The 24,270-nt window shown below is 45.6% G+C and overlaps 1 protein-coding gene across 1 annotated transcript in view; it reads left to right on the top strand.

The window, feature by feature from the left end:
• Positions 1 to 24,270, top strand: part of FLT1 (fms related receptor tyrosine kinase 1) — a 159,265-nt gene that overhangs the window by 111,791 nt on the left and 23,204 nt on the right. Inside the window, exons 16-20 of the mRNA XM_033104221.1 lie at positions 8,747 to 8,853; positions 13,075 to 13,207; positions 17,901 to 18,005; positions 21,365 to 21,478; positions 23,501 to 23,589. Of these exons, the coding sequence (XP_032960112.1) occupies positions 8,747 to 8,853; positions 13,075 to 13,207; positions 17,901 to 18,005; positions 21,365 to 21,478; positions 23,501 to 23,589 (548 nt within the window). The remainder of the gene's footprint in view (positions 1 to 8,746; positions 8,854 to 13,074; positions 13,208 to 17,900; positions 18,006 to 21,364; positions 21,479 to 23,500; positions 23,590 to 24,270) is intronic.

The raw sequence follows: 24,270 nt of genomic DNA, 5'->3' as shown, positions 1-24,270 counted from the left end.
TCAGTCCAGAACGTATTTCCCCGTATCCTCACAACAACCCTGAACGACAGAGCAGTTCTTATGAAACTCAGAGAGGAAAGAAACAACTGACCTAAGCCCCACAGCCAGGTAATGGCAGCCCTGTGACAACACGCCAACCCATGCGTGGCTGCCTCCCCTTGCCACGTGTCTGTGCCCACTCCTCTCCACTGGGGGATGTGAGCTGGCAATGACTGGGATGTCTTTTGTCCAGGCTCCCTCCCTGTTTCATCCAAATCCTCCTCATCCCCTAACGCCAGTTTGGATGGTCCTGCCCAGTAATATCCTCCAGGATAAACAGCTAAGTCACACAGTCATTCTCCTCTCTCTCTCCCACACCATGTCTCCTGGGTCTTCAGTGAGTACGCGTCTCAGTCTGCACTGTATTATTATTTAGTCATTGATACGCTTCTCCTCTCTAATGAACTGTAACTTTTCGAGGCAGGCATTGTGTGTGACATCTCTTTGTGTCCCATCCCCATGCCCAGCACTTAGCAGGAGACTGGTATTGATTTAGCACCTTTACGTGCAGGCAGTGTGGCCACTTGGCACACACATCCCAGGAACTCCCTAAGAATCCACAGACATGAGCGGTGTTATTTTCAGACTGTAGATGGGAAGATGGAGGTTAAATTCCTTGCACCAAGTCACACCACAAACAGGTGGTGAGGCTGAGATTCAAGTGCACGTCTTTGGAAACTGCAGGTGTCCACGTTTCCTCCATTCTTCTCCCCACTAGGTGGCTCGGAACCCGTGTGCAAGAACTTACTCTAAAACTGAGCTTCTGGACTCTCCCTACCTCTTCTGGGTTTCCTGCACTGATTTCTTTTCCCAACAATGTGATGCTTTTCTGAAAAGTCAGACAACGTTGAGTACACTGCTGTCACTAAGTTTTGAAAGTTTCTATGAGCCTGTATCACCTGCTCTTGAGGAACGGGGAGGTCATTTTCACTTGAGTTGCCGTATCAGCTGCCAGTGCAGATGTTCTCATCCATATCATCTCGCAACAGCACTTCCTGTCCTCCCAAACAGCCTGCTTTCCTCAGATCCACTCCCAAATCAAGTGATTTTAAATGACCCGCCTTACGACGTCACCTCCGCTTCCTGGTCCCCTCACCCCTCCCTTGCCCTTCCCGCACGCCCCAGCACCCCAGCTGTGCTGCACCGCGTGCAGCTCCCTAAACACACAGAGCTCGTCCTAGTCTTCTGCCTCGACACATCATTTTCCCAACTTGTTCTCCCCCCAGACAATCCCATCAGCCTTTCAAGTTCACTGTCCCTACACCTGATCTCCTGTCCCACCGTCACTTCCCCCTCTGTGCTCCATGACACTTGACGTGTATTTTTAATGCAATGCTTATCCTTGCTCATGACTCACTTTCCTCCCCAGAGGCACTTGATAAATGTTTGTTGGACTCATCTATGTAGAAAACCATACGGAGTGTCTGAAAAAGGAAACACATCGATATATTGTTTAGAGCAATAGAGATAAGCCAAGTTCAATTCCTTGTTCATGTAACAACTTATTTCGCTGCCCAGGATTTCGCAGGATGTGGAAGTGTAAGCACGATCCCTAACCTCGGTGGGCTTTGCAGACCTAGTTGGAAGAGTCTAAGGTGCGCATGAAACAATTAGACCAGGTCAAGAAACATTTTGAGCTCCTCCTAAGGGTAAAGTAGAAATGCTAGTTTATATAAAACAGACTACACAATGCTGATAAGGGCTAAAGAAGTTTGTAGAGGCAAAAAGGATCCAGAGGGCTACTTGATCTCTAGTGGAGGCTTTGGAGGATGCTGGATTGGCGAGGTGAATGAGGCAGGAAGAAGACAGCAATGTATGAGGCAACTCTGGACCTTCTACAACGGTATCTTCCTTGGCAATAACAAAGTCTAAATAATTCTAAATATTTCCTACTGGCTAGTCCACAGAGTTTTCTGAGGAATTTGTACTTTTGATTCATGACCTTTTTTCCCTCGTGTGGCATTAATTTTCAGCATCACTTAGAAAAATGGTATAGTTTGCAACATCACTACAGTTTTTAGCTATTATTATCCCCAACTTCCATGCTTTTCGAGTTCTTGTGTCTGCTTTTCATAATTTTTTCTGCCTTCTCCCTTGCTCTCTTATAATTTTTTTCTGCTTTCAGAATGATGGATGTATTCAACTTCTTTGCTTAAAAATTGTGGTTGGCTGCAGAAACAGATGACCTGATCTGAAATCATCAAACCACACCTGAAATATTGTACCCATTTGTAACAGAAGCATAAATAAATGGAGTCCGAATAGGGTAATGATAAAATAGTGCAAGGAAATGAGGATGTTTCATGTAAAAAAGAGACAACTTGGGCTGAACAGTTGCTTTCTCTCAAATATTTAAGGAACTTTCAGACTAAGGAAGACTTAACTCATTCTTTGACCGACCAGGAAGGACAGAACCAAGAAAGGGAGATGGTGGTGAAGTTTCAAGGAGGCAGGTTTCAGATCCATTTAACAATATCTGGAGTAGGGAAATTTTTCAAAAGTTGGTATTATGAGGATCTTATGAGTTAGATGAGATCTTGATGAAAGCACTTCGGGCTCAATGAATACAACTTTGGTCCTCAGATGCTGTTCCCTTGAATGCAGTCCCCGCGTAGTCATTTTATCACTGAAGTGAGAGTCTTGCCCTAGAGTCTAAAGCACTGCGCTCCTCACTCTGGTGGCTGTGAAAGTTTCCCAGGCTTTAGCCTGATTTCCTAATCTATGCAGATAGACCCTTCCCACTGACCTATCTTGTCAGGTTGAGTTGAGGAAATGAAACCAGGCAAATGAGTTGTGTCTGTGACTGTGTTTAACAGATTTGAAAAGGTTCATGTATTAGCCAGGAAGGAAACTGTCTGCTCTTTTTATTTCCTTTCAGAAAGGATTCTTATACTCATAGATAAAACAATGTGTTATTTTTGTATTTAAAAGGGATGAGTGGACTGTGGACTCAGAGTAGCTTCTTTAAATAATCACGGGTCTTGTTTGGTTTGGACTGCACATGAGCACAGTGGGGCTCTCAAAGGGGAAGTTCTAATATTAAAAACAACAACAACAAAACTGTTACTAACGAAAATAATTTCTGAAATTCACAGAGCATTCAATAGCCCGTGGAGCTCAACGGGATTGTGACAATGAAAGTGTGGTGCATTTTTATCCAAGGACTTAAGTAAGATAACTCTATTTTATCATTATTATTGTACGTAATCAGCACAATATGTATAAATACATTCTTATAACAGATTTAGCCTTGCTGTTGAAATGCTATTTCAATAGCATTTATAATTACACAGGAGAAAACATCTCGAAGGATAACTCCCATTTTCAACATTTTTTGAGGACGACTGATGGATACAAAAATCATGGAAAGCATGCAGGACTGTCTCAGGGTTCTGCAGTCTCAACACTTGAGATGACATTAAAGGTGTGATTTGTAAACTTTGTGCCATAATAACTGCACGTTAAGATATTTCAGGAAAGGACTCATACAGCAGGAAGGATACACTATGTTCTTTAATAAAATGCCCAGAGTAAAGAATAGGAAAAGATCTAAAGAAAATTGTCTGGGTATCCAGCCTCTCCTGTTCATCACCCTAAGCCAGCTTTCAGTTTTCATTTCTCCTCTGATCCCTCACTGCCCTCCACTTTAGCTCCTCTTCCTGAATCCTGCCCCCGAATTCTCTCCTATGGCTCCCTGGCACGAGGGAGGATGTGATCAACTAATTCACGTGGTGATGTTGGTGATTGACGTTACTCCTCTCATGGCTGCTGGCAATTCAGAAGGGTTTCCCAGGAGAGAATGGTGCTCAAAACAGAGAGGTGAACTGACTGCTCACTGATTTTACACAGGAAGACCAGGGTACACGTGCCTTTGGACTGCAAATCTAAACAATGACATAAAGCTGGCCTTGATTGGGAATTCAAAAAATGGTGATGGAACTAATTCAGTTATAAATATTATGCTTACGGAACATGCAGTGTGCTTTTTAAAAGCACATAACATGTGCTTTTAGCCTGCTTAACTTTTGCAATAATCCAATGAGGATTTGTTTCTATTTCTAAGTGAGAATGTGAGGCTCAGAGAAGTTTAGGCCTTTGTCCAGGGTTACCGAGCTAGGAAGCGCCAGAGTGGGGAACCGGACCCACGTTTCACTGCTCTGCACTACTGCTCCCCGGATCGAAGGCAGCAGAGCCCAGCGGGGAAGAAGGACCCTCTTTGAAGCCAGGTGCTTCACTGCGCAGGAGCTGTGTAACCTCAGGCGAACTACTTGCCTTCCTGGTGCTTCCATTTACTCGTCTACAAAATGGGTGCTAATAATAGTAATCCTTTAGGGTTGTTAAGGTTAATAATGGTTAAACACCTTGTAGGGTTGTTTAAGGGTTTGCACATTTAATACAGCATCTGGCAGGCAACAGAAACTTTCACAATAGTACTTAATATCATTATTTGTTAATATGATAAACCAAATTCCATTTCAGCAAAACTCTGTATTATAGTTTTCCTAGACTTAACCAGTGAGTCACCCAAATGGTGTTCCAAACCACAAAATTCCTATTTGACCCAAGAAATTAACTTGCTGTAATAAAAATGTGTTACAGAACTGGTGGCACCTAAAAGCAACTTGAAATATTGTGGGGACAGAGCCAGGAGTGCAGTTTCCAGGCTCTCGGCCTCACATAGAAAGGTGCCGGCTCAGGTACTAAATGGCCATCAACTGTGATTGGATGGCCATCAGCTGTGGCTAGTTGGCCGTCAGCTGTAACCAGTGAGCCATTGGCCACTAATAGAATTGCTACGGCTACGCTTGCAGAAAATGGGGGCTAGCAAGAACATGGTGTTGGCAAGCGCAGATTGCAGCTAGCGAGTCGGTCGGTTGGCAGGCAGAAAAGCGGACAGCAGGTCGCACATTGTGTGAATCTAGCCGCCAGCGAGACTACAGTGGTGTGATTCCCCTACCTATGGCTCCGTGGGTGTTCCTTTTTGGCCTCACCATGTCCTGCGTTCTTGTGTGGGGAGCGGGAGCTGAGACCTCGCAGGCCGCCCCACACGACAAATATCTTTACCTAAAATTACTGTTGAAAACGTACTTCAAATTTAATCCCCATACAGTATTTCCACACATCATTGTCCTTAAGAGGGGTTCCAAATGGATGTGCATAGATTCCTAAAAAGCTTCAGAAATAGGATGAAGGCCAATTTAAATATTCCAGTGAGCCGTAGAGCAATTACACCAATTTGGAACAACATATCATATGGGAGTGATGTCCCTGAGGCCCTGCGCTAACAACTCTTCGTCATTGTCAGATCCCGCCCACACTTCCGGGCCTCCCTTCCCCTGCCATGTGCAGCTGGGCTCTTTCATGCACTGAGCTCATCAGCTGTCACCAGCAAGCTGAAGCTGCGTCTAGTCACGCTGGTGTGTGGACGTCTGACCTCTGAGAACACATCCAAGAGATGTACAAGAAGAGAGGCTGCTAACTTAAATCGGTCCATCCAGCCTAAGACCGTCCTAATCATTACTTTCCAAAAAAAGACAGAGGCTGAGCTCTGAGATAAAGATAGAGTAGATATTACGTTACAGCTTGTCAAATTCTTATTAGGTTGGTGCAAAAGTAATTGCGGCTTTTGCGATTATTTTTAACCTTTTAAACCGCAATTCCTTTTGCACCAACCTAATATTTTCGTATTCAGTAAGCAGTCATAGAATGTTAAGTAGATCTCTCCCTTGTAATAAGCGTTCATCTTGAAGATGTTTTTAATGAGCTGATTCTTTAAATGTGTAAGTGCAGACAAACACATTAGGTCCCACTGAAAGGAATTTTGCCTGAGTAAAGACTATGGAATGACTTTGGGGGTCAACTTCCTGCCCCGTGGAATGCAGTGGGAACGTTCCCACAATAGGAGGGGCCTCTCCCAAGGCACTCCATGCAGGAGGCATCTCAGAGGTTTTATGCAGACAGTGCCTTGAGATCTTATCAGCGTCTCCAACAGCCAAAGGCCACTGTGCCCTCAGCAGGTCCCAATCAGATTCCGCAAAACTTATTTGCAGGATAAGCAGAAGTGTGTGTGTGTGTGTGTGTGTGTGTGTGTGTGTGTGTACGTGCACGCAGCAAGGCAGCATAAGACTTCTCACTGTGATGGAAGAAATCCAAACTTGAATTGACTTGAGCTTAAAATATTCCCATGGAGAGGATGCATACCGAGGAAAAAACGTGACCATACTTTGAAGCTTCTTCAAGGAAGTTTTCTCAGTCAAGCTCATGAGGTTCAGGGAAACGTAACCACAAGCTGACCAGCAGCAAATGGAGCCAAATTGATTTGTTCACTCAACCAGTATTTTCAGAATACCTCCTGTGTGCCAGGTTCTCTTCTAAACCCCCGAGAGGTAGCAGTGAACCTAAAACCACAATCCAACACGGCTGCTTCACTCAGAACGGTGAACATACTCATCAGTTCAGATCTGAGTACCAGGCTGTGAGCTCCAGACCACACCCTTTCATCTATAACTAGGTACCGGTACCCAGAACAGAGCCCGGGGCATAGGTAGTGTTCCATTTATTTATTGAATAGGCATTTGGCCCTGAATACCTTGAAAACTTCATGAAACTCTTTGGAGACAAAGCAAAACGTAATTTATCCACTAATTCAACCAATCTGATAAAAGGGGATATAAAGATGAATAAGATGTGGTCTCAGCCCCCAGAAAGCTTACATTCTGGCAGCGAACCAGCAAAGGCCAAAGCACAGAGGGGCAGAATGGCTGGCATGTTAAACAAACTACAAGTATTCGGATGTGACAGGAGCAAATGGGAGGACAGCAGGAGGTGAAGCTGCACAGAGGCAGGGTTGGGCATACAGGACCTAAGGATTTGGACTTTTATCCTGACAATGATGGCGGGTGGGCAATGATGGAATTTAGGCAGAGGAGTAACAGTATTGAATTTGTGATGGGGACGATCACACAGGCTACAGAATAGGGGAAAGCCTGGAGGGAGTCAAGGCTGGCAAAGAAACTAACACAGCTGTCCAGGTGAGAACTGCTGATGAGGCCCTGACGTAGGCAGTGACAGTGGGCTAGGACAGGAGGTGATGATTTCATGAGCCATGGAAGTAGAACAGGCAGGACTGTGTCATGGACTGAGAGAAATATCAGTTTCCCCTCTACACTAAGAGACACACTGCAGGAACTGCAGCCTACGGGAAGTGTGCGTTCTTGGAGGCTGCAAAGAGGGAGCACGGAAGAGGCTCAGGTCTCCAGTGTGTCCATTTGCTGGTCTTCAGGGCACAGAGTCTTCACCAGATGGCCAGAATTCTGTAGTCTGGTCCTGTCCTAGACCTTGATTATACTGCCATCAGTTCCTGATCACGTCCCAATCCTGGGTCTTTACTCAGACTGTTCCCTCTGCCTATAATGCCCTCCCTTGCCTTTATCGCTGTGGGTCAAAATCCATTTCAAATGTCACCTCTTCCCAAAAGCGAAAAGCGCGTTAGATTCTCTCAACCTCCGAAACTCTTTTTATCTAATTTCTTTGTATTTGCCTGAAGTCTCCTGATAAGGTTGTAAATGAGCTCCTGAGAGTGACAACTTTCCCTGATTCATCTTCCCATCTCCGCCAGCCTCGGACCTTGCCTGTAGCAGGACTTAATACATCTTTGCAGAATGGAAACAAAGAGCCAACAAGATGACGTACTGGTCTATGAAGTGGGGATGTCACTGCCACCTACTTCACAGGGTGGTTGTGAGGGCTTGGCGTATAAGTGCTCAATAAGTGGTCTCGTCCACATCATCATTTCTGAAAAGAATAAGTTTCATTTGTTCTTGGCCTAAATTAATCCTAGCCTCTGTCTCCTTTTAATGAAGTTAAAGGATAATGGCATTACTGTAGGATTCCTGGGAACTGGCCACTGGAATCAGGAGGTAGGGAACCACTCTCAGGCCCACTGGAGCATGCCTTTACAAATTCCAGCGAGTTTCCTCTCTGGAGGCTTCTCGTGAATACTCTGGGTCTCTTCCTTTTGATCGTAGGTGAACAGTGCGCAGCTTTTGATCTCTGTGATTCTGGGAAGTGGGGTGACTGGGGAGAATCCCACTCCAGCAGTTACCTCTTCTCCCCTTGGTCCCTGCAGGCTGACTGCTGAAAAGGTCAGAAATAGAGCCCCAGACGTGGGGGGCGGGATGTGGGTGATTTGGCCTGGCTGTTCCGAAAGGAGCGAGCAGGCAATTGTGACAGTCCTTGAGTTTTATTTTTATTTTTAAAATCTACTTTGAAGAATTTTGTGAGTCCCAAAGGAGCCCTTATATGCAAATTTTTTTTCTTTAGAATTTCCTCTAAAATCCATTAGGGAGATTTAACATATTCCAGATTTAGCACTTTAATGGGCTTCTGTTCCTGCCTTAATTTTTTCCCATTTTTAATTTCTCCTCTGATTTTTAATTGGTTATTTCTGGGATTACGAAGTGTGCTAACTCAACAGCAAAATTTCTGGAAAGTCTTTTAGCTTATGTGTTGGGTTTATTCTGATAATGTCACGGACACACCTGAAGCAGAAGGTAAGAGGGGACCTGTCCCACACACTGATTCTTGCGCCAGCAGATGTGTTCGCCATGATGGCCCAGTAGGGACACTGGACCTCTTCTAGAAAGTCACACACACCCTAAGGTTGAGGGTTACGGTTTAGCATCATCTTGGTGTTCTGTCTCTCCAGGAACCTCGGACAAGTCTAACCTGGAGCTGATCACCCTGACATGTACCTGTGTGGCTGCCACCCTCTTCTGGCTCCTGTTAACCCTCTTCATCCGAAAACTGAAAAGGGTAAGAAATTGCAGATAAATTGTCTGCTCCTGTTTACGTAGTATTCTAAAATGCCCATTTGACATCTAAAGCAGGCACTAAACAAATGTGAGATCTTCCTCTTGCCCTTCCTTCTCGTTCCTGTCTCTTCCCTGGTGAACACTAAAACGTGAATCATTAAAATGTCTCAGCCAGAAAGTGGCATACTGAAAAGAAAAGCTAGAGCAATGGGCAAACGAGTATTTCCCAGGGACAAAAAGGACTTTTTTTTATCTAAAAAAATGTAAAACAATCTTTAAATTAAGTTCAGCATGAGACCTGTGAAGCCTTCATTTTCTTACCTTTACTCTCTGGTAAGAAACAAAAAGAAAAAAGCAGAACACAGACCCACCACTGACTCATCTCTCATAACATGGAAACACAGATGCGCACTGCTGTTCAGACTCACTGAACCCCGTGATAAAATTAGGTTCTTTAGAGTGTGAGGCTCACTGTGGAATTCGGGACATCAGATTCCATAACTAGGCCGGTAGCACGACTTGCTTCTCTGAAGTTCAGTGGGGGAAAGAGCCAAGACTCACTTATTCACTCATTCATTCATTCATTCATTCATGCTTTAAGTGTTTACTGCGTGTCTGCTCACAGCCGAGTGGACAGCGAATGCTACAGTGTGCAGTCGGGGGTGGGGACAGACTTTAATCAATTACATAGACAAATTTAAAGTGTAACTAGAGTTACCATGTTTCCCCGAAAATAAGACCTAGCCGGACCATCAGCTCTGATGCGTCTTTTGGAGCAAACATTAATAGAAGACCCTGTCTTACATTATATTACATTATTTAAGACCCAATCTTACAGTAAAATAATACTGGTTTCTTATTTTTGGGGAAACACGGTAGGTGACAAAAGTTGCATATGCGGGGTGGTCAGGCAGAAAAGGAGGGGCCAGTGTTGCAGGCAGAGAGAAGAACAGGAATGAGGCTGTGGCAGGGCAGAGGGACACCATGGCAATGAGAGGTGACAGAAGGCTGCGGCAGGGGGATCAGGTGAGGCAGGAAAGGAGTGGCACAGCTGCAGTGCCTGACCAGGCAGGGTGTTGTAGGCTACAGGACGGAATTTAGTCTGTATTCTAGAAGTAACAGCACGGGCAGGGGGGTTCTTAAGCAAAGGCAGGTGATTGTAAGTGTGAGAGATTTGTGTCTGCAAAGATTATTTGAGGGGCATGGACCGGAGGGGCAAGAGTGAATAGAGAAGCACCTAGCAGAGGACTGTACAGCCGTCCAAGTAAGAAATGACGGTGGCTTAGTCTAAATAATCAGAGGCAGGAGATATCAGGAGGTAAAATCAAGAAAACCTGAAAAGTGTCAAAGAAGCCTCCTCAATGCTAGAGACTTGTTAGCCCTTATCAATGTGCCAGGTCTTGGGGGAGGCTCTTTATGCAGTTATCTCACTAAGTCCTTCAAACAACTGACGTAAAGATATTATGGTTACCGTTTTACAGAGGGAGATCGCGGCTCAGAGATTTAGAGTAACCTGTCCAAAGTCACACCGCTAACTAGAGCTGGAGCTGAGTTTTGAACCCAGGTTGTTTGACCTTAGACTTTCTATTCCAAACCAACACGGTGTACTTTCTAGTGTTAGTATGGGAGGCAAGGCTGCCACCCTCCGCGATGGTCAGGCTTCTGCTATGTGCTGTGATTGGTTTTGAGACATGACAGTTCAGGCCACTGCTTTAGAAGGAAACAAAGGTCAAACAATAGCATTTGAAAGGGGAGAGACATCATGTAGGGAAATGGATCTAACAAAAGCAAAACTTGCCAAATCTGTAAGGGAGGTACAAAGGCTACAGGAGTTCAAAGGAGGCGAGGCGGAGAAAAAACTTCAGAGAAAGCAAAGTTTAGAGACAGACTTTGAAGGTCCTGGCTGGAAGGAAAGCAGCAGAAAAACACAGCCCCCCCACGCCTTCCACTCCGCAGATGAGGGGAGGAGTCTGGTTACTTTGCATGTAGGGGCATAGTGGAAATAAACCTGGAAAGACAAATTGGAACTAAACTGAATAGTTGTCTTGTACTTCTAAAAGTCTATGAAATTTTGATATCAATAAAAAAGTATCAGAGCAAGAGATTATTATCTTGATAACAGAATGCCTAGAAAATCTGACAAGTGATTGGTTGTGGGAGGCAAAGGGGAACAAGGCATCAAAAACTGTTTCCATGTGGCTTTCCCAACCACAGAGTAAATTCCTCATTGATAAAGACTATTTTATCTTCTGGTCCAGCCCTGCAGAGGCCAGTGTTATAATTACAGCTAACATTTACTGATGGTTACTAACAGCTTTACTCGGGTTATCATTTGATACTCACAACCACCTGATGAGATAAAGACCAGCATTATCACTATTGTACAGATAAGGAAACTAGGCTTAGAAAGGTTAAGCAATTTGCCCCACGTGATATGCTGGTCAGAAGTCCAGCTATGATTCAAACCCAGGCAGTCAGCCTCAATGCTGGGACTCCAAAGAGCTTAGCTGTGCAACGTCCTTGCCAAGCACCTGGTAGCTGCTCAGTGTTGATGCCAATTGAAAGAATAAATATTTGTCAACTATGATTCTACTATCATACACTCCTCAAAGCCCTTACTTAAGGTTTCGGCGTTTCCTCTCATCTGCCTTATGGGGAAAAACCATACAATTCCACAGGGGCCACATGGTGGAGATTGTTCTCCACTGCCTGCACCCCTACCCCGCCGCTATCTACACTGCTGCCCACCTGCCCTCACATCCGGCAGAACCCAAAATACCCCATGCTGGACTTTGGAGCTTGCTTCTATGGCCTTGGCTACACTGGACATTGAAAAGTTTAGTCACAAAACCTACTCCAGCAGCTTCTCTAAGGAACACCAGCACCCTGGCGTAGGCATTTCTCCTCCACAGTCTTACAGATGCACACGAGGGTGTGACAGGCTGGGCCCCTACAATCTAACAACAGTGGCAAATGCACTTCGTGACAAACGTGCTCCGTATCTTTCTCTGTTTTCCATTCTTTGTGGAGAGCAGGCAAATCTTTCTGCCTTGAGCTATTTGTCACACAGTTTAGCGATAATTTTTGTGAGAAAGAGACCATTGCAAGTGATGGATGAGGTGAGCTGTGACAGCCCAGAACTGGGTGAGTAAGGGCTGAAGAATGTGGGGGGGTGTGAGATGGTGTGCACGGAGAGGCTGTCTTGTGTACTGAAGTCTGGTCTTGTGGAGGGAAAGGCACTGAAAGGAGGGGCCCTACAACTCATTTCAATGAAGTTTACATAACTGCGAAGCAAGAGTTATCAAATCCACCTTATATGGGCAAGCATACTTCCTGTCTGTTCTGCCCACAGAAATGCGGTCAAGTCTACAAATTAACAGGAAATACACCCATGGGTAAAACATTAAATGTAAATTCAGTTATTTTGGATCTAAAATAAAGAGTATTTCCTAGGGTTGATTTGCATGACCAAGATAGAACAGGCACTTGAAAGCAGATGCCCACCTCACTTATTTGACATCCTACCAACGGCCAAACTTGGAATGTGGCTGTGAGTCTCACTCATTCCCTGGCCTTTGAAATAGTCAACTTCTATTTCTTACTGAAGGTAAATCTTCTTTTCATCTCACTAACAGACCGGACCGTCTCTTCAGGCAGCTGCAGCAGCTAAGAGTCCAGGCCTCTTAAGTATATTTAAATACCTAATATGGAATGTGACTCTCGGCTGTCCCAGGGACCCTGGGCTTACTTTGCCACCTCTAGTCTTTCTTGCAAATGTAGAAAAGCCACAATCAAGGACCCCCACTGTTGACCCATCTGTAATATATATGCCTGCTTACACAGAATGACTATGGAAAGTTATTTTTAGTTATTGTTTGGAATGACTTTATAAAAATGCTTTGCATTTTTTAGCAAAGGACTATCCTATCCTAATTGTTTAAGAACAAGCAAGGTCGTCACTGGAGAATCTGAGTGCATTTTATCTGGGATGGGATGGCGGAGCTAGTACTACAGAAACGTGGTGTGGGAAAAGCAAGGGGAGGTTTGATGGACATCACACACACTCAGGTGTGACGTGCAGAGAGGTACCTTCTGTACCCAACCATACGGGTTCAACCAGATGAACCCAAATAGCAGCAGATGTCGCCAAGTCTTATTTTAAATAGGATATCAGAGGGTTTTGTTTCCTTGTTGGTGACTTTGAGATCTCTTTATTTCTCAGTCTTCTTCTGAAATAAAGACTGACTACCTGTCAATTATCATGGACCCGGATGAAGTGCCCCTGGATGAGCAGTGTGAGCGTCTCCCATATGATGCGAGCAAGTGGGAGTTTGCCCGGGAGAGACTTAAACTGGGTAATGTATTTGTTCAACAGATTCCTACACACATACCGAGCCTGCTACATGCCAAACACTGCTCTGAGGGATGCAAGTAGACTACCCAGGATTCTACCCTCCAGCGGGTGACAACCGAGCAAGGCAGACAGATGCAGGGGTACATGATTCTATTAGAATGCTGTGACAGCAGTTCAGGGGACATGGGCACCTGTTCGTTCTTTCAACAGTTCTCAAACACCTTCGCTGAGCAACAGACACAAGGCGTTTGAGATCCTTCCCTCTAAGAGCAAAGGAGACTGCCATGAAAGTCGAGAAGCTTAGGAGAAGGAGGAGAGATTAGTTCCAACGGGAGCCTTTCAGGTACAGGCACACTTAAGCAATGACAGTTTTGAGGAGTGAGACGTGTATGACCTAGAACACAATTCGGGACGGCGAGGAGCAGTAAAACCAAACATCTGGTAAAAGAGTTGGTGCTCTTCACGGCTGCGGATCAAAAAACGCTCTGCACAGACCCACCAGTTCCGTACTCTGAAGTTCTCTGGGTGTTGGAAATGTCCGGACAGAGAAGAAAGGCCGAGGTGGTCCTTTAAATCTCATTTTAGAAGAGCTAGGACTTGTTTTCCAGGTAATGCAGATGATGCTGTAAACACCAGGCAGATGTGCTTTCCCTCAGCTTATCCCCAAGTTCCTCCAGCTCAGACATCATGGTGCAAATGAATCTCCCGCCCAGTTGTTACAAAACAATGGGAGATTCAATTACTCCCACCCCAAATATTTGGATTGTGGCTTCTCAAAGTTTTCCACTCCCTCCTGGTATGCCAGAGTCATTAGTAGCTGGAACTAGGAAAAGAGATCATGCGTCCAGTGTTCCCGGAGCTTGTCACTCAGTGTAAAGAGCCTGCTGTTCCAAATTCAACGGCATTACCTCCCCTGCCCGCCACACACAGACTATATCGGGGTAGGGGTGTGAGGCAACAGAGAGGGAGAAACGGCTTTTCTTGTCCTCTTGGGCCTTGAAATGATTCCACTTACATTTCTTCCTACATGAGAAAGAATACTTGGCCCCAAGAGTATGTTCTCTTTGGCTTGGGGAAGAAAATTGGAAATTAGTAAAAAGCTGGAGAGACAAGAAAAAGCCAGTAATGGCTGCTGATAGGAAAAAAAAAATCTACTAAATTTAGAGTAGTTAAGGGCAGGTGGCACAGTAGATGAGTTCCTTCTGCAAGTCTAAATTATATGGCAGCTAGCCCAGCCCCTTCGGTGACCTTGGCAGGGAACATGGGATAATTTTCCCACAACCATAAGCCATTCTCAGGCCACGCTGCTTTCCAGACCTATTAGTCACAATCAAACATGCTTCTTCCAGTACGACTCGAGCTTTCCGTCCCAGTTCTTCACTCCTTGGCCTAGTGTCACTGCGATCCGTAACACATCGGAGGGAGATTGCTAATCCTTCTATCAGAACTCCCGGGGGCTCTGTGGGTTTAGATAATCCCATTTCAGGAGAATCTCCTTGGTGAACATCTTTCTCATGGGTCTTTTCCTTTCCGGAGTTGCCAGATGCTGTGATTTGGCTAATGTGCACAGTGTCTTTGAGAGAGTGTGGCGAGTCAGCTGTCTCTCAGCGCCGAGTGGCTGCAGGGGCCAGAGCCATGCTCCGCCTACTGACGAGCGAGCAGAGAGGCCCAAGAGCTGTTTGTTTGTTAAGCCAAATAAATGTCAGAAAGTAATCTGAAGCAATGTCTGGCAAGAGAAAGTAACCAAGATCATGTCTGAATGGATGGAGAGAAAAGGAGGGTTTGATGGGCAGAGTTGTAATGGGGTTATAAATGCAGAGAGACGCACAGGCCAAGCTGCTTCTGATTTCAGCCATTTGCACTCTGCGGGTTACTGCTACCGGCCCTGGTGAGAGAGGTCTGCATTCACACTACCTGATAGATAGATTAGATACAAAGATAGACAGATAGATAGATAGATAGAGAGAGAGAGAGAGAGAGAGATGGGTAGGTAGATACAATTGGAGCTCTGGTCGATGGTGTCGCAACCATTGAAATTCCTGAAATTCAGTAGCTAAAGAAACCTGTTTTGTTAGTGATTCCTCACTAAACCTCAGAGAGAATTCAGCTCCATAAATGTATCACAGAAGTTGGGGTGATGTCTGACATTGCATCTTTCCATTGGAAAATAAAGTCAGAAATAACTAATATGGGAAACAACAGAGTGTGGAATTTGGTGAATGGCCGGTACCTGAGCTGGTGCCGCTTCTGGTAAGACCAGCCCTGGGTGCCAGAGAAGGGTTCAGCCTCCTGCGACCACGCAGTCTCCCAGTGTCCCAGGGACCCCGGCAAGTCATTCCTGGAGGAAATTCGAATATCCTTTCGTTGTATGACAATGACCTAGCCCTTTTCCAAGCTAGCTAGTGGCATTTACGTGACACCAAGGAGGCTTTTTAAGGGAAAAGGTGGATCAGGCAAGACCAAGTGCCATGTGGCTGGGCTCCCCTGAAACGGGAACCGCGGGTCTGCCGAAAGAGTCCAACGTCTCAGGTGATTAAAGAGCCTAGAATAGCTAGCTTCCTGCTGTTCTGTGAGGCAGCAGTCAGCTGCTGAGAGAATAAAGGAAAAGACTGAGAGAAGCCAAGTGAGAACCAATTCACTCTCACTGATAGAAGTAAAATCCGCAAACACCGCTTCAAATACAGTGTGTTGTGAGGGCTCCGAGGGAAGGCATGGAGGCTGAAATGTGGAAAGGAAAGGAGTCCGCCCGCCCCGAAGGAGCCAGAATCCTCCCAGTACGTGGGGAGCCGTCCCAAGATAGAGATTATCTTACTATTTCTCAGGCTCCGGACATTTTTCAAATGAGATGATAGGAGGCACTTCAAAAGGAAAACATTGTTCTTTTCCTCTAAAAAAGCAAGGAATAAACTCCCACCCAAATGCACCAATTTTTCCAAGTCCGGAGAAGGTACCTGCCAGTGCTGTTTCCGTACGCGATCTCCACGTCCGATCCCGCAGGCTCCACCTGAGGCTCTGCTGTTTAGACGAAGAGCCCCCATGCTGCTCTATTTCTTGGACAACTATCTGAAGAAACAAGCACTGACTCTATCCCCACCCGTGTATGTGCTCTGGGAGGAGCAGGCTTTTCAGTCACTACAGGTACACGTGTGACCAGAGGAAAGCATGTGACCTCACCAGTGGTGCCCTCCTAAGGCAGGGTGTGTCCCTATAAGATGCAGAGTCAGCTACAAAGAGGCTATGATTACGCTGGTAATTGAACTTTTCCCATGTCCTCAGTGGACGCCGAGTGTAGTGGAAGGGACTAAGCAGAGGCAGGGTGAAGACATCTTTGTTACTGAGTAGTTGTGCATAAAAGTAGAAAGGTTCTAATATGATGAAGAAACAGGCAAGCTTCACTACAGACTTTTCAAGGACCTTAAAAGACAGACAAACAAACAAAACACTATGTGCTTTGGGGGAAGTGATCGGAGAGGGAGGGAAGACGGCTGGCTGACTAACTGAAGGATGTTAGCAGAACAGCTGGAGAAAGAGGGCTTGGCTGGGAGAGGGGGTGGTGTGGTTCACTGACTCTGACTCCAGGACTTAACTTCTGACCAGAGGCGTTTTGTTCCCCCGCAGAGAACCAAAAAAGAGTGACTTCTTTGGCTCACTCTTCCTTTTACCATGCCACGCTTGAGGGGTACTATTTCTCTAGGTTCTACTTAGCTACCTTTTTCCTGTGGTGCAAAAGGAAGTCCCCTGACATAAAAGGAAGCTGAGGTTCCTGGGGGCGCCCTCCTCCCAGACCACCACTCTCAAGGTCTCCACCTCATGGGCCCCTCTTGCCACCCAGGACTGTATGAGACGTGCTCTGAGCAGCTCACAAATTCCCAAATGCTACTGTTCATCCTGCACGAGCATACCGGGGGCCTTCTCTGCACCAGGCACTGGGCTAGGTACGGGGAAGATTCAGACATGGCTTTTACCCCCCTCAGGCGTCTCAGGAACAGGCGAGGAGGAAATGTGACATAACGGGTACCGTGAAAGAAACCTCGCTTTGTTATTGCCTTTGGCAAACACCTCTCTGTGGTTGAGGCAAATTTCTACCAGTGGTTGACATGCTCATGTGCTGAACCATGCAGATTTGTAATCATCTTGTGAAGACATGTTAGAAATACTGGGAATGTCTGGCCTGGCAAGGAAGTCAGAGCAGTGACGTAGCGCTTCTTTTTCCGCTGTGAAGCGTTATTGTAACCGATAGCAATAACCACCATTCTCGCGTCTCCATTTCCACTGCAAACACATCAGAAGGGATGAAGTGGCGAGAAAAGGGACTTAGCTTAGACACAGGGAAATATTCCTGCTAACAACGTTATTAAACAATAGAAGAGACCACCCAGGTCTCTTCTGTTGGTAGCTTCTTCCTTCCAGGATTTTGTGAAGAGGAAACTAGCCAGCCTCCTACAGCAAATGCCTTCTAGGGGCCCAGCCTAGCTGTGAAGGATGAGGGTACCTCAGAAGTACAGTACACACTTGGAAGAAAGATACTCCAGAAATGCGTCCCTTCCTTGACTCTTTTGGGGTCAGTTCATTGGTGATTCCATTCAAAGCTCCATGCCTCACATAAGCATAGGAAAAATGGCACTTCCTTCCTAAAAGACTTAAGCTCATCCTGCTAGCTTGGCAAACAAACCAATGTCTTCTTTTCATTGTAGGCAAATCACTTGGAAGAGGGGCTTTTGGAAAAGTGGTTCAAGCATCTGCATTTGGCATTAAGAAATCACCCACTTGCCGGACTGTGGCTGTAAAAATGCTCAAAGGTATGGACACTGGAGTTCAGCTTTCAACTGACCCATTACATTCCCTCAACATTGGCACAAGTTGAATATAGCCTAGGGATAGAGAGAAGCTATTTCTGCTCTGGCCACAGAACTTTCTTCTACTGCTGGGAGACCCTTTACTTCAGGATTTTAAATTAGGCCAGCAAGAGCTCAGCATAAACCTTGTAAATGAAACAATCCAGCATCATCCATGGGAAAATGATTCTGTCACCAAAAAGATCTTTCTCCCACCACATATCAGACTCTAGACTTTCAGGGACTTAAGCCCATGGTAACCACAGGTTCAAAATTTTGGAATGATCCACTGTGACGTTATAATGGAAATTTAGCTGTACATCATAAATCCCGAAGGCTTAGCTGGGGCTTGACCGAACTAGAGAGTAAAACTATGAAATAGATCAACTGAGTTGATTAGAACCATAAACATACTTACATGACAAACTTACACTGTCAAGACTCAACCAGAAAACACTCTCTCTTTAGAAATTGAAAACAACAACAAAAACAAATTATATTTCTCGTGTTGAACAATGCTACCGGTCTGTGAAGCACTGGGAGGCAGAGCCAACAGCGTAGTATGGCCACTGAAAATGAAAATCAGTGAAAATTGTGTAAACCAAACATCTCAAAGAGTCATGGGTTCTTTAAAGTGTAGAAAATCCTTCATTTCCTCCTTTGTGATGTAATTTTCATGTTACTTCAGCACATTTTAAAGTCCCAAAACCCAAAGAAACAGGACTGAAAACCCAAAGGGCAGTTTTCAGCTGTCCAAAGCCTCCGAGATATTGCCAGGGGATTCTGAGACCCAGGAAGCGAAGCACCCAACTAAACAGGTACCTAGCAAAGGCTCCAGGAGAAAAAGGGCCATTTGCTTTGGGGACTTCAAAACTCTTCATCTTCTTCCAGCACTGACACGATCATTACAGAAGTGTCACGTAATGATATTTTCCACCTCAAAAGGCTGTCTTTTTCGAGGGAAGGCTTTGAGAAAGCTTGAGAGAACCTGACAGTTGTATTCTGAAAGTAGCCAGGAAAGGAGTTTTGCATCCATAAATCAGGACTTTTGTTCGAGGTGGACTACCCAGATGATGGCAGACATTTCTGTGAGAATACCTACATTCCAGAACCCCACCATGGACGCTCCCACCCCAGATTCTGAAAAGAAGAGGCACCAACATGGCTTCTATGTGAGAAAGCACCACACTAGGTACTTTACTGAATTAGGCTGAACCACTTGAAACTGCCATTTTTCTTATTTTTCTCTCCGCAGCCTTATGAGATAGATATTATTATCCCAGTTTGCAGATGAAGAAACATTGCCCAGAAACATTAAATAGCCTCTGCAAGGCCACACAATTCCCCGGTGCAGAAGTAAGGGTCTATGTGCAAGCCTTCTAGCTTTGAGGGCAGTGCTCTTTCCCCCACAGCTCAGTGCTACCCAAGAGGGGCTGCTGACCTCCTCCTCAACTGGCCCGTTGCTCCAATACCCTAAAAACAATCCTGGCCTGCATTCCAAAGGCGATCTAGTATCCAACTTTGACAGACATCGAAACTAAACCTGGAAGCATCCGCTTCCTCAGCGAGTCCCACTTCCCTGCTTACTACCACGCACGGTCTCTAGGACAGACAAGTCTGCCGCCCAATGCTTGTCTGCTGTGGGTGCGAGGTGACACCTGTGGCCCTGCCTATAAATGGTACAATCTGAGCCAAAGAGCCTGGTTTCCTCTGGGCATAAATGCATGGAGGGACTGGTGAGTTTGAGGGGGAAAATTCTGACCTGAGATTTTTTAAAGGCAGCCCAGAGAATCAACTCTATGTAGATTCAGAAATAGTGTGTGTGATAGCTTTATAAATGCTTATCGTTTTTTCCATCAGCCTTGATTGAAAAAGACTGCCAAATCATCCACTATGTAAAATTCCTAAAAACCATTTCCATTCAGCTTTCTTGTTTTCTAAATGGGTTGGCCGTCTGTTTCTAGAGAGAAATTGAAAAGGCAGAATGTCAAACAAAGGCCATGAGTCAGCAGCTCTTTCAAAGTGCCCTTGAGCAAAACCTTTAACCTTTTTGGGCCTTATGCCCATGTCTGAAATGAGAAGAGTAATCATGCTGTTTATTTATCTAACAAATATTTGTTGAGCATCTACTGTGAGCCAATCCCAACCTCAATGGAAGGCTTCTAGAGTTTATCTGGTTATTGTTAAAAAACGATTTGTGCTTATGAAATACCATGTCCGTATCCACCACAATGTTAAATTAAATGCACACCCTTCGACCCATTCCGGGACTGTCCTACAGAAATACTTGTACATGTGTACAAAGATTACACACAGGCTGTCTATTATAGCGTTATTTGTAATGGCAGAAAACAAAAACAAACAAACAAAAACACTGCAGACAGTCTAAATGTCAGGGATGCCGCTGATCAATTAAAAAGAATGGAAAAAAATCTCCAACATATTAAAAAGGGGTAAAAGCAAATTTTTAAAAATATACATACACATGTATTTATAAATGCATAGAAAAAGGTCTGAAACTACAATTAACAGTGGTTACTTCAAAAAGGAAAGTGGGTTGGAGTGGCTTTCACTTTTTACTTTATATACAGTATATTGTTAGAATATTTTACAGCAAGATTATATGACTTTATTTCTAAAAATAAGTTAAAATGTTGAAATGCCTTAGCAATTTACCAGTAAGAACAGAGAGAACAAACTTAATTGAGCTTTAGACTCTGCTAAGTCTTAGACTGATGTTGTTTATCTCTGAGAATGAAATTGAAGTCAGATGCTTATGGATCCTCACAACTTGAGATAACCCTGCGGACTCCAGGGAGGAAAAGGTTATAGGGAGAAAATAACACACTGCAAAGATGTTTACAGAAGTGGCCATTCGGTTCTTGCAGGCCCCTGGTGCTCCTTCTTTGTAACTCCTCAAAGAAGGGGAAAAGTATGAAAAAGAGGTGAGCTGTGGGCACATGCTTTGCTGGGAAGGTTCTTGCTGGGCCTGGTTCTGATCGAAGGGAAGCCTTTGGAAGTCGTTTTCACAAGGTGCCCTGCTCTGCGTCAGCACATTACTAAACAGGACTAGGTCCACCAAGAGGAAATGTGCAGTGACTAACCCCAGCACCACTCTGGGCCTTACTGTAATCAAAAGGATGTTGGCTCAGGAGGGTGGGAGTAATGGAAGCAGTCTGGAGACTCCACCTTTCTGCAGAATGTGGGGAAGTTAACGAAGCAACTGGCTGAACACTGACAAACATGGAGGGCAGAAATGCCGCCTCCAGAGGAAAGAGCCCCATTTGTCCTGTCGCCTTCACTCTTCCTTGCTTCTCACACAGAGGGGGCCACGGCCAGCGAGTACAAAGCTCTGATGACTGAGCTCAAGATCTTGACCCACATTGGCCACCATCTGAACGTAGTCAACCTGCTGGGAGCCTGTACCAAGCAAGGAGGTAAAGGAGAAGGGGCGGGCGCACTCCATCTCCCAGTTCACAGGCTAAGAGCAGATTCTCCGATATTCAGCTCCTTCTCCCCACCCCGGTGCCTCCTCACCTCCTAGAAAATGGCTTTTCAATAGGTCCAGAGGAAACAGTCCGCCCATTTGTAAACGGGGGGCTCCCCTCCTAGCAATGCCTTCCCTGTACAGTTCCTGTCAAGGTTCTGAAGAGGACTCCCTTTCAGATCTCCTTCCACAGGCTCTAGGTCAAGGGGAGGGCATTCTTCTTTGATGAAGCCTTTGAGGAAGGAGGACCTGAGATAAGATCAATGCCTAGAAGGTTGAGCATTCCTTGAAGCTTCACCTAAAGGCATGAGTGTTCTTAAAGGTCTTTGTATCCTCCCCAATGGCAAGGGCAGCGCTTGGCTGTAGATGGGGTGATCACTGCTTAAACCAGAAAGAAAGGTGTAAAGGGCCTGTGCCTATAAATGTTTTCCAAGCTCTACAAAGGCAGGAGAGATGAAGGGCAGTTGGGGAAGACCTGCCTGCTGAGAGTGGCAATGGGTATTGAAAGAAGCTAAGGGCCGGCCACAACCCACCTGCTTCCCTCCCAGCCTTGAGTCCTGCCAAGTTAGAAGCTCCTTCTCGAGTTCTCTGCCTTGCCAGCCTCATTCCGTGGGCCTCAGCTTTGCGTCTGTAAAACTGCCCCGGGCTAATCAGAGAACTCACCTCGGTCTGTGCATCTGCGCTCCGTGTGAGCGGCTTTAAGATGGAAGGTGCTAAGGCGAGCATCGCTGGCCCCCAGGCAGGCACCTGAGACGGAGATGTCGTATCCTCCCCGGTCATCAGGAGACATACAACCTCTGGAAGCAGCTTCCTGTTCTGTAACCCGGAGGGAAGAGGAGGCGCTGTCAGGATTTCTAACAGGCATTTTTAAACCACCAAAGTCTTCACAGACGCAGAGCACCCCTCTTCCAAGCAGGGCCCGGCCTCTGTTGAGCCGGGAGCTGTGCCCTAGGGCTCAAGGCATCCGGTAGCTGCCGGCTCCCAGCATGCTCCAGGGCAGCGGCTCACAGGAGCAGCTCCGGGTTCGCTCCCGCTTTGACCCGGAACCGGAAGTGGCCTGTCCGCCGCAGGCCTCGCGCCCAGCTCCCGCGTGCAGTGGGACCGCTGGGCAAGTGCAGGGCCAGATGAGGCAGCCGCAGCCCTGGGGCACCCCATGGGTCCCGCAGAACAACTCGATTTTTCTTTCTTCCCAACCTTCTTGCTTCCTTTCGATCAGGAATCGGCAAACGATGGGGCCGGCCTCAGAGCTTAATTTGACTTTTAAATAGCTGGGAAAAAACTCAAAAGAAGAATATTTTGTTATGTGTGAAAAATTATATGAAATTCAAATGTATGTTTATTGAGCATAGTCACTCATTCGGTTGTACTGGCGGCCATGGCTGCTTTCACACACTAAGGCAGAAGTGAGGAGCTGTGTGGCCTCCAGGGCCTAAAATATTTACTGACCTGTCCTTTGCAAAAAAGCTTGATCCCTCCTTTAGCCCTTCTTAGGAGCACCAAGGCAAACGCTGTGCAGACACCCCCAGGTGGCCATGCTGCTGGGGAGAGACAGGCCAGACAGAACCGGCCTATTCTCGCACTGGGAAGGAGAGCTGCTGAACAATCCCAGGGTCGGTGCGACAGTGTCCTAAGGCCCCTCTGCTCACTAGGGTCTGCCTAACAAACGGAGAGGGTGGCTGGCAGTTACAGGGGAAGCCCTGGCTTTGGCCCCTGTCCTCAGAATTCTTTTTTTCTCCTTCTACTCTTTTCTTGTTTTCTGCTTCCCTTCCACCCCCGATTGTCTCTTATTCCATTTGTATTTTTTAAACCCCTTCTCAAGTTAAATTGAAACAAATCTCTCACCCTAAGTTGCATCCCTAGGTCCCTTAATAAAAAGATAAGTTGGTTTGATGTTTCTAAGGCCCTGAAGGCTGAAGGCTGGCAAATGGCTGCCTGGCTTGGTGTGGCTGAGCATGTGCTGTTTTGGCTGCAGGGCCTCTGATGGTGATCGTTGAATATTGCAAATACGGAAATCTATCTAACTACCTCAAGAGCAAACGAGACTTATTCTTTCTCAACAAGGTAAGGAATTTATAGGGGTTGGGGGTTTTTAAAGATAGCAATGAATTTCCATTTAGGTTATAGCAGCATAAAGCAGGAGACACCTATATTTTTTCCATTAATGACTAAGCTTAAAACTCAATCTCTGCTTTTTCCTCCTTTTTAAGTTTTTCCTTCCTTCCATGCTAATATATCACACTCTTTTGTTTTATTATATTAACACATGGGTCCAAGTCCTGAAGACAAACCAAGTTTAAAACAGATGATTGAGGGTCAAATATATGGTGATGGAAGGAGAACTGACTCTAGGTGGTGAACACACAATCTGATATATAGATGATGTAATATAGAATTATACACTTGAAACCTATGTAATTTTACTAACCATTGTCACCCCAGTACATTTTAATTTAAAAAAAAAAAAAAAGGTAATTGAATGGAGGAGCAAAGAGTTTAAAACCTTGCCAGTGTGACCCAAACCACCAATCTTGTGTCCTTCTCTGGGTTGGAAGAGCTTGGGAAACAATGACTCAACACTGATAATTAGCAACGTTGGCGGGGAATCCTGGTGTGTGCTGGTTAAGCACTTGGACTCCTGAATCAGACCTCCTGGGTGTAAATCCTGTTTCTACCACTGATAAAATTGGGGACCTTGGGCAACTGACTCGGCCCCTCTAAGCTTCAGTTCCTCATTTATCAAAT

Source organism: Rhinolophus ferrumequinum, chromosome 4 (genome assembly GCF_004115265.2).
Source record: "Rhinolophus ferrumequinum isolate MPI-CBG mRhiFer1 chromosome 4, mRhiFer1_v1.p, whole genome shotgun sequence".
NCBI classification, from domain to species: domain Eukaryota; kingdom Metazoa; phylum Chordata; class Mammalia; order Chiroptera; family Rhinolophidae; genus Rhinolophus; species Rhinolophus ferrumequinum.
The sequence above is the reverse complement of the archived record's forward strand: the minus strand, read 5'-3'. Positions and strand labels throughout refer to the sequence as shown.